The 9852-nt window shown below is 31.2% G+C and overlaps 1 protein-coding gene across 1 annotated transcript in view; it reads right to left on the bottom strand.

Moving 5' to 3' along the window:
• Positions 1-1224: 1224 nt before the first annotated feature.
• The window catches only part of LOC150079844 (phosphoglycolate phosphatase-like), a 41261-nt gene continuing 32633 nt past the window's right edge, over positions 1225-9852 (bottom strand). Inside the window, exons 6-8 of the mRNA XM_090383249.1 lie at positions 9517-9664; positions 7180-7324; positions 1225-1411 (exon numbers count right to left, since the gene is read on the bottom strand). Coding sequence (XP_090239375.1) covers positions 1225-1411; positions 7180-7324; positions 9517-9664 — 480 coding nt within the window. The remainder of the gene's footprint in view (positions 1412-7179; positions 7325-9516; positions 9665-9852) is intronic.

The raw sequence follows: 9852 nt of genomic DNA, 5'->3' as shown, positions 1-9852 counted from the left end.
AGTCAAAACTTATATCAGCATTGTCACTTTCCGTTGGTATTATTATTGTACAACCTCCCTAGTCAGATTTAAACTTAAGAATAATTTCTTTCATTGTGAAAGATGTTTAATTATACATTAGGAGGATAAACACAGATTACCTGCAGGAAAACATTACTTTGATGATTTACCCTGATGATATATTAATATATAATACTGTAAAATCAGCAAAATACAGAAATTAAACATAAATATTCTAAGATAATTAAAAAATAAATGTTCTCAGGATGCCACTGCATCAATATTCTGTTGCTGGTTATATCACTAACATACATCCATAAATATTCTGTTAAAAACAGGAATAAGAAACAGAATAATGGTTCAAAATTGGGTAAAAAGGATCTACTAAGGAGGAAGAAGGGAGATATCTGCAGAAAGGGAGATTTCAGAGTATGTCTTTATTACCTTTTTAATTTTTACCTGCATTAGGCAGCAAAGGAACACTACTCCTTTGAATTTAATAAACATGGATTATTTAAAAGAATCTGTTTACAGTGTTGTATGATACGTATATGAAGGCTTTAATGTAACCCATTTTTAAACCACATTTAATATCCCCATAACATCCTCCAGATCTATATCATACCAAATTACATAATTAATTAATCAGCTTGATATTTTTTATTGTGAGAATGAACCAGGTTGTACTTCTGGCCTGCTCTTCCACATCCATTTTATTATAGGTTAGTCCTAAGAATACATTTTTTTTTTTTCAATAGGCCATCAATCAATGTTAAAAACTGCACAATTGTAAGCTCAAGTTAAGTGTTTACTAATTTTAGGCAAATATAGCTTATTTCCCAAATGAGAAATTAATTACATAATTTAAATATATAATTAATATATATACTTTGGATGATAGAAGGACAGAGCAGATAAAGAGGAAATCAAGTCAGTGTCAAATAAGAACAACAGTCTGTCTGGTGATATTACCGTATTATAATGGCACATACCCTAGATATAACAAACAATCCGAAAATAGCAAAATATTTTAGATTTGCTAAGATTAACTCAAATTCGCATTTCTCTTCCATAAAATATATTAAATCTAATTGGAAGTCTCATTGGTAATTTCTTCACTATATGCTACAAGAGAAGACATTCAATTACGGTATCTGCATACTATAAATACTAGAACCAAAATCAGTAAAATAATTAATATTAGACTAGATGCAAATATTATTTTTAGTAACAACCTATCAACTTTCCTAAATCTCCTAATGACGGAAGATAATAATTTGGTATGAGACGCAATTCTTCCTCACAATTACTGTCTTTGCACTGTTTTACCTCTTCTAAATTGGATATTCCTGTCAAAACGAGCAATGTTCTCAATCCATTGTTTCTTCCAAAAAGAATATCGGTGCTCAGCCTAAAAGAATTTTTAATATTAATTTTGCAAAAATTTACTCTTTACACACATCTAAAATGAAAATTTTCTATGAAAGCATTAGAATGGGGGAGGGAGGGGTAGCATAGAAACAAAAAATTTCATAATGATATTAATTACTTTATTGCAATGTTATCATTTTTCTTAATCAATGACTAGCGTATTTAGATAATAATATTTTGAGATCATAATTATTAAACTGATGGATATGAAATCAGATAAACAAAAGAGTTACCCCAAAGTGAGTTCAGAATTCTGTTAATCAGTAGCATAGCAAACTCTTGTGAGGCCTTAGTGCAAAACAATTTTGAGGCTGCAGTGCAAAATTTGATTTTGGAGGCCCCTATTGTTAACTTTAATCAGTTCAATATAAGATTGTTTGGAGCATTTGGGGAACTTCCCTCATTGGCTGAAGGGGGGCTCCAGTGCAACACGCTGGTTTGATACATGCATGTTATCCCTTTGCTGTTAACAGTTATAATAAATGCCAAATGTCTTATCAGTTCATAAAAGTTAAAATGCACCATTTTCCAAACATTTCCAGAATTTTAACATATGTTAAAATTATGGAAATTCTACAAATCAAAATCAATGTTATTCAAATATTACCCTATGATAATTTTAAGTTTATTTCAATAATAACAGGCAGGAAAACAAGTCTATTTTATAAAAACCAAAAGACTAAGAATGAATAAATTAAAGTAGAGAAAAACCAAAACTGTACAGTACCAAACAACATCATGATTGATTGTTGTGGAAGGGTTTTTTTTTTTTTTTTTTGGCTAGTTTGGTTATGCACTAGTTCCTGTTGTTCATTTGCCTGTTCTGGTGGGTGGTAAACCTGAAATAACTGGAAATGTGTGCTATAAATGTGACTCTCTATTCTAATATTTGTGGTATCTTGCAAAGAAGGTGTCAATTGAATAGCAAAATATCTGCCCAGTATATTGCAAATGTTCAATAACATTAAGGTCAGGAGATCAGAATGGCTAATCCATTTGTTTCACATCCTCCTCATTCAGCATGATGTCAACCAGTCACACCCTAGAACAGTAAGCTCACCACTCATTGCTAATTCTGAGAGGCTTTCAGAATTTTTTCTGTAGCATTAATGGAAGCCAAGATATAAGCAATTATGTATCAAGCAGACTACGTACAAACACACAGACTTAATTTCATTTTTAAAATTTGTATACTATGAAACGTGGAAAGGCAAATTTTGAAGGTGAATTAGAAATACTTTAGTTTTCAAGCACAATAAAATAATAAAATGATATTTTAATTTGAGGATTTGCTTGTAAAGCAAGGGGTCTGGGAGCAAAAAAGTTTTCACAATACTACTCTAGAGGTAGGGTATTATGTAAAATTGAAATGGATGCTGCCTCCCTTGGCTGTTCAATCAGAATATACCAAAATGTCAAAGACAAGCCTTTAAATGACACAAGTACCTTTATATTCTTTCCTGATATCAGAAACAAAGCTGGGTTGCATTTCCCAGCTTTCTGTACTATCATTAGGAGAATCTCAAAACTGTTAAATTCAGCCATACAGGATTTTTGACTAGTTCACTAACTACTCATAGTCATTAAATAAAATTAATAATAAAAAAAAATAAATAAAAAAGGTATGTTCAGTGCCAGTTCATTAAAGTTCCTCGCGCCATCAAACTCTGGCCTTTTCCACCCGGTGTGGGAAAAAGGATGGTGGTGATACCACTGTGCTACTGGCACAGACAAAGAATAGTTATAAAATAAATCTACAGCAATTAGTAACATATTATTATTACAAACTATACGTTTGACGATCGCCAACATCATGGACCATTCATAATTTGTGAATGTTCCATCATGTAAACTGGAATAATAAATTCACTTACATTTAATAATAAAATCATTTATTACAGAATCACTACAAAGTTGGCATTGCATTGTGCACAAAGCAAATCAATGCATACTTTCTCTATTCAGAGGTGCGCATTCATTGCTCACTAAGCGCAAAGCAAAAGTGCAGACAAGAAAAATAACCATTTGAAATTCATATTATATCTTTCTCTGATCTGTAAATGATCCTTCAACAAATTCCAATAAAAAAAAAAAAATTACTGACACCAGAGTAATAAAATTACAAATCATTCTGTCAAATTGCAACAGAATGCAAAGACTAGTAAAATAAATAAATCTACAGCAATGAGTAACATATACTAGTATCAAAACTGGACAATGTCCATGGATCATTCATAATTTGACAAATTATGAATTTCACAAATTATGAATCCACAATTTGTGAACGAAAACTGGAATAATAAATTTACTTACATCTTCAGCCTTTTCTATCACAGGTTGGAAAAAAAAAGGTGGTAATGAGTAAATTTTTTCTTGTTCTGAGAAACTTAATGTAGAATCACTGCACTTGAAAATGTAGAATCACAGAATGGTACATGATGCTTGATAAGAGCTGCAGGAACTTTCTTTTTCTGCCAATAGAGCATGAAATCTCTTGTGATTGGCTGAATTTTTGTTTCATTTCCTACCCTCTTTTCCCAAGTTACTCCTTCAATTAACTTTGCACTAAATTTTCCCATCAAAAACGAAAACAGAACAGATATAGTACATATAAAACGGTTATTATTCATGGCCAGTGACAAAGTCTAGGTCTTGTTGGCTGTTGCTCTAGAAACAGAGCAATAGGCAAGGGTAGAATGTTGTGACAATGGCAAATGAACCTCAAAACCATAAACTTAATGAAACTTAATGCTTTGTAGTGACCGAAGTAGATGCTTTACTCTGCCTGGTCATTGCTTATTCCCTCTCTGAACACCACAGGATAAATGCTAATTATAGGAAGGGTCCCTCCCGATAAACTCATCAGGTTCAGAATGCCATATGTGAGGATCAAAGGATTGGCAGTTCAGATGTGTCACTTGTTACCATAGTAATAACTCATTCAGTTTTTCATTTCAGAAAAAGAAAAGAAAGCCAAATCTAGCACGATAGGCATTAAAAAACAACAACACTGTCCATAACCAGACTGTTATGAAACAAATTTGTGTATTGTAAAATAAAACATATTTCCCTATGACAACAATCAGAGTACACATGCATACAAAAAATGTAAAATAAATTCACCAGCACTAAAATAAAATCAGAGTGATGTATACTTGACACTGATGTTGCTGAATATTTCACAACTATCTTTTATTTACTAAAATTTCTATAAGCTTGGAATCAGTCTAAACAATACTCGGGTGGTGGCCAGTCACTGGGTTGATAAGAATGTGTTATATTTAATTTATTTAAAAAACGTGCTCATTTATGAATGAATATCGTGAATTGTCTTGAGAAATGAATCTGTCTTCCAAATTTCATGGGGCCCCTTTCAAGCTCATCTCCAATGCAGCTGCATTGGCATAGTTACATAAAAAAAGGTATGTACACTGGGTTTGTGTCACGTTCCAGCTCCAACTCAAATAAAATGAAGAATAATATAAATTTTACTTACTTACATAAGCACAATTATTCAAATAAAACCACACCACCATTATAACAATGCGTACTGTGTTCGGCAGGGGTTGCTTGGCCACACAGCGGGTGCCAGACAAAAGTAATTAATTTTCATTTGTATATACCCCACCTTATGTCTGGCCCATACCTAAAGTGGGGTATACATGTGTGAAAATGAATTACTTTTGATATTTCAAGGGATGTGTAAAAACTGGCCTTGAGATAATTAGACAATGACCTAAATTTCCACACCTTTATAAATTATACAGACTCTGCTTTTCACATATTATGAATTTAAAAAAAAAATAAATAGTAATAATAAATTTTTTTCTGCATCCTTTGTACTCATAATAAAATGCTAATCATATTTTCTAAACATATGGAAAAAAAGTCATTTTTTCAGGTTTCACAGGAACCCCGTGTGATTTAAATATGTTTTAAATCAGTTCTTTAACTTAAAAAAAAAAAAATTTTTCCTTCTTTTTTTTTTCTTTCTATTTATATCTTTTTTTTTTTTTCATCTATTCTTTTTTCCTTTAATTTTAATTTTTCTGCCAAGCGCAGGGCCCAATCGGCCTAAGGCCGGCCCTGGGTATATTTCCTGAAAGTGTCACCAACCATTCACAAAAATAGACAACTGTATCACATTAAATAGGGAAAGAAGCTTGACTTGTATGGTATCATAATATTTTTTTTTATCTGGATACCCCTCCTAGAATTAATAATTATGCACCTCAATGTAACCAGTACTATCTGAAATGGAAAATATTAACAATCAGAATACTTAGCAAAAAAAAAAAAAAAAAAACCAAGGTTAAATATATTTTTTGTCAAAAGTTTATCCAACATACGCATATGTTATATGTCGATTCTCATTGGTTCTGATATTTTCATGTTAAAATTAATTACATGATCAAACATGTGCTTAACATTAACCATATTAATATTTTATAAAAATGTTTTGTAACTTTAACAAGTGGAGTACTTTGAACCTTATTTAGAAAAGCATCTTCTCAAGAGAATGGTGATATCAATTATCTGATTAGTGCATTAATTTTAATTTCCAGTGTAATCTGTACACTGGATACTATCGTTTAGGACATTCACTGCCACCTAAATGTGAGAGAACCCATTAAATGGGAGGAATGTTTGGAATGTTAAAAAAAAAAAAAAAAAAAAAAAAATCAGCATTCCGAATATTCTTACATAATGGTTGAAAATTAAAAGTTTGGAATTCATTGCTAAAATTGAACACTTACTTTTGTGCTGAGCTGTCAATCAGAAAGTCTTAATTTCATAAAAAAAAGTTTATTCATGTACATAAACTAATATCAATGCAAGCAAAAAACAAATAAAACTATGTTCCCAGTCTATAAACAAAAGCCAAGCATTACTGCATGCTGTTCAATCAGCATACCAAATACTATGTAGTTGTTAATTTTATGTGCCTTTATGTTATTGAACTCACTGGTTGACCAGTCATGTGTTGGTGTTGTTGTTATTTGGTTTTTAGGAGCATTAGCAACTAAGGCCATATTGCTCTGGTGCGGTGGTCATTCCCTGACCTTTCCGCATCCTCCGTATTTGGTGGTGACGGGCTCGAACCCCGGTCTAATCAAGAAGCGTGTGCTACGCACTGCTGCTCCTTCCCACCTGGCTACAGAGGCACCCATTCATGTGTTGTGGCACAGCACTTGGGTGCATTTGAACACACATGTTGCAGCACATCACTTCCAGTGGTATTTTATAATTCTGTTTTATGTATATATATGTAAGGGTAGCACACATGTTAACAAAATTCAAAAAGTATCAGGCCATTATGAAGATTAATTACTGAACTACATTATTGATGGAGGAAAGATATAGAGCATGCAGATAATTTGTCAAAAGTAAAACAAAATAGACAAATATTAATGTTGAAAAATTGATTTTAATTTATGCAGTCTCTTTAATTATATTCCAGTTTCTAATTATTAATTTTCATTAATCTAAACAATGCTGACTATCAGAAATTGGAAATAACTATAAAAAGTAACTAAAAATACTGTCAAGCTGTAATTAAATAACTATGTGGTTTGACTTTTTTTTTACCAACTCTTCCTAAAAAAGTGAAATATTTTTAAAATCAATCTACACAATTTAAAGTAGCTGGCTATTACTTGAACAATAAGAAAAAAAAAAATTCTGCAATTTCAGTAAATTTTCAGTTTATGTAAGAGCTAAGTAATAACAAAAATAATTTATTCTTACTTATCTCCGATCATTATACTCCTTGCTGGATCTAATTGTGGAAAATCTGATTTGATACAGTCGTATATGAACTTGTGCGGTTTCCCCAGAACAATAGGAGTCCTACCAGAGACAGTTTGTACAGCCATTACAAATGTCCCTGTTCCTGAAAATAGCAAACAGCTTCAACGATTTTTTATAGCAATTTAAATAGTTTTATGAACTAAAATTTTAAATTTTATAAATACAAATTTGTGCTAGCTATGATACAACAATCAAGCAGTTAAAAAATGCTCAATTTTTACACCATACATCTCTCTCAAAGTATAAAATGTCTTGGCTTTATCTTATGTCTAAACTTTTATAATGGTTAATTCCATTATACAGATTCATATATGTTTATAATTATAAAAATTTAACTTCAAGAATAAGTCAACATTTGGGACATCTTGGGTGTTCTCAAAATAGAAAGTGAATGGAGAGGAGAAAAAAAAAACAAAAAAACCTTTAAGCCAGAAAATTGATATATTAATTCTTTGGACACTTTCACAAATGCAACCATGTAACATTAACAGTTTCTCAGCAATAATCTTCTTTATATTAGTTACACTCAATAAATTTTAAATGGAGTAAATGAATGTACAAATACCAAGCACAGCATTCTTTCACACATATTACAATATTAGTATTATGAGTTTTCCCTCCATGAATTGTCTCTCTCTTCTCAATCCTGTACTAAAAAGTTAAGAATGCATCAATAATTCAGGCAGAAGTAAATACATTTAACACTTTTGAACTTATCTGTCTCCTATGCTAACTTCATTTTCAAAAAGAATGCTTCAAAAATGCTTTTGAAGACTTGGCTAGATATGACTACAGACATTAATGTGTTTTGCAATTTGTGATTGCTTTATTAAAGTGTAAACAAAATTCCTGGTAAGCCTTGACTTTAAAATTAACCTTCTATACATTAGAAACATTTCATAACAGACATTAACTGCATATTATCATACACATAAAATAAAGGTTAACTTTCTTGCCTTCTACTACCTTTCATCAATATGTTTATATAGACTTTGTCTAATATTTTTAATTCATATCCCCTTTTGCCTATTCTCTCATTTTTTAACAACCAATCTCTAGTTTGCTTGTTTATTTTTTATATAATTTAATTCTCTACTCTACTTGGGTTGCACCTAAATGATGGCATCACAGAAAAACAAGCATATATATATATAACTCAGAATCACATAATATTAAAGAAGTGCCCAGCTTAAGGGGGGGGAGAGAGAGAGAGAGAGAGAGAGAGAGAGAGAGAGAGAGAGAGAAAAAAAAAAAAAACAACATTTACAAAAAGGAATGAATTTTCTAAGATTAGTGAGGTTTCAAGCAAGGTAATACGTCAGTATTACCTTGCTTGAAACCTCACTACAATTATCAAGTTAAACATACCAAATTCAAATATTATTTACTACAACAATGCAATAATACCAGCAACAGAAAATGTTATAACATAATAATTAAAGATATAATTGCATAACTTAAGAGGTTTGAATACAACTTTTCAACAGTAAAAAATATTTTACTAGATGGATTAGGATCTCATTTTTATATATTACTGGTCAATCAGAATATGCAGGGTATTATATACTATAGGATTGTAGGGATGTATTTCAACACAGTAGCTGAAATCTGTAGGCTTTACTGAGTGATTTTGGTGATAGGAAGAGCTTTGCTCCCACTGAAGACCAGAGTATTCAACCTCACTCTGTATTCAGAGTATTCAACCTCAACGTTTACACTTAGGTTCAACTTAGAGACAAATACCATTATTGATGGTTCTCTTTAAATTGTATAGTATCACCAGATAAGGTGAATTCACTATATATTTAAAAATCTGAGACATCACAGCAATTATTTAAAAGCCTACTGGCTTCTCATCAACTGATGGATGGTCTATGTTAGCAAACATATACCAAACTACATAATAATGTATCTTTTCTAAGAAATGTATGGGAGTAAAACCCATTTAAACACGGAACTACTACTTGTGCCTTTAATCCCAAGAACTGGACTGCATTTTCCCTACACAGTATAATACTATAGGATTGTGCTGAGTAAGGTGAAGAATATAAGATAAAGACTACAATACATTAAACTGATAATTTTTTTAAGTAGCATTACACTAAAAATAGTATTTCTTTGGTAATAAAAAATAAAATAGCCAGTATAGAAAAGTTTAAAAATGTTTTTGCTAAAAGAAGCTGTACAACTGACTACACAAATCAGTATACAGATGTATATACAGTTTTTCCAGGTCAATACAACATTATCATGCACACGAATATTAATTCCTACCTGGTATAACAATATTTCCTTGAGCTGGGAATTTTTCATCTTGATTGGTTGCAATAAAGAGGCATTCAGGATTAGTGAGGTAACTAGCACATTTCACTAGTTTTGGATAACTGATGTGCTCGTCAAAACCAACTACTACTGCTCCTACCTGTCAAAATAAAAATCATACTAAATGTTAACATTACTAAAATGAATACAATACAAAAACTAAGGGGCACAAAATAAGCAAATATTGATCTGATATAAATTAAAATGAATTATATAGCCTCCAAATTTATTAAGAAAAAAAATTGTTGCTCAGCTCATGAAAATAATTTTTATAAATTACAGCAGGGC

Source organism: Mastigoproctus giganteus, chromosome 10 (genome assembly GCF_048544385.1).
Source record: "Mastigoproctus giganteus isolate SK-2022 chromosome 10, ASM4854438v1, whole genome shotgun sequence".
NCBI classification, from domain to species: Eukaryota; Metazoa; Arthropoda; class Arachnida; order Uropygi; family Thelyphonidae; genus Mastigoproctus; species Mastigoproctus giganteus.
Note: the sequence above shows the minus strand (reverse complement) of the source record. Positions and strands in the feature narration are given on the sequence as shown.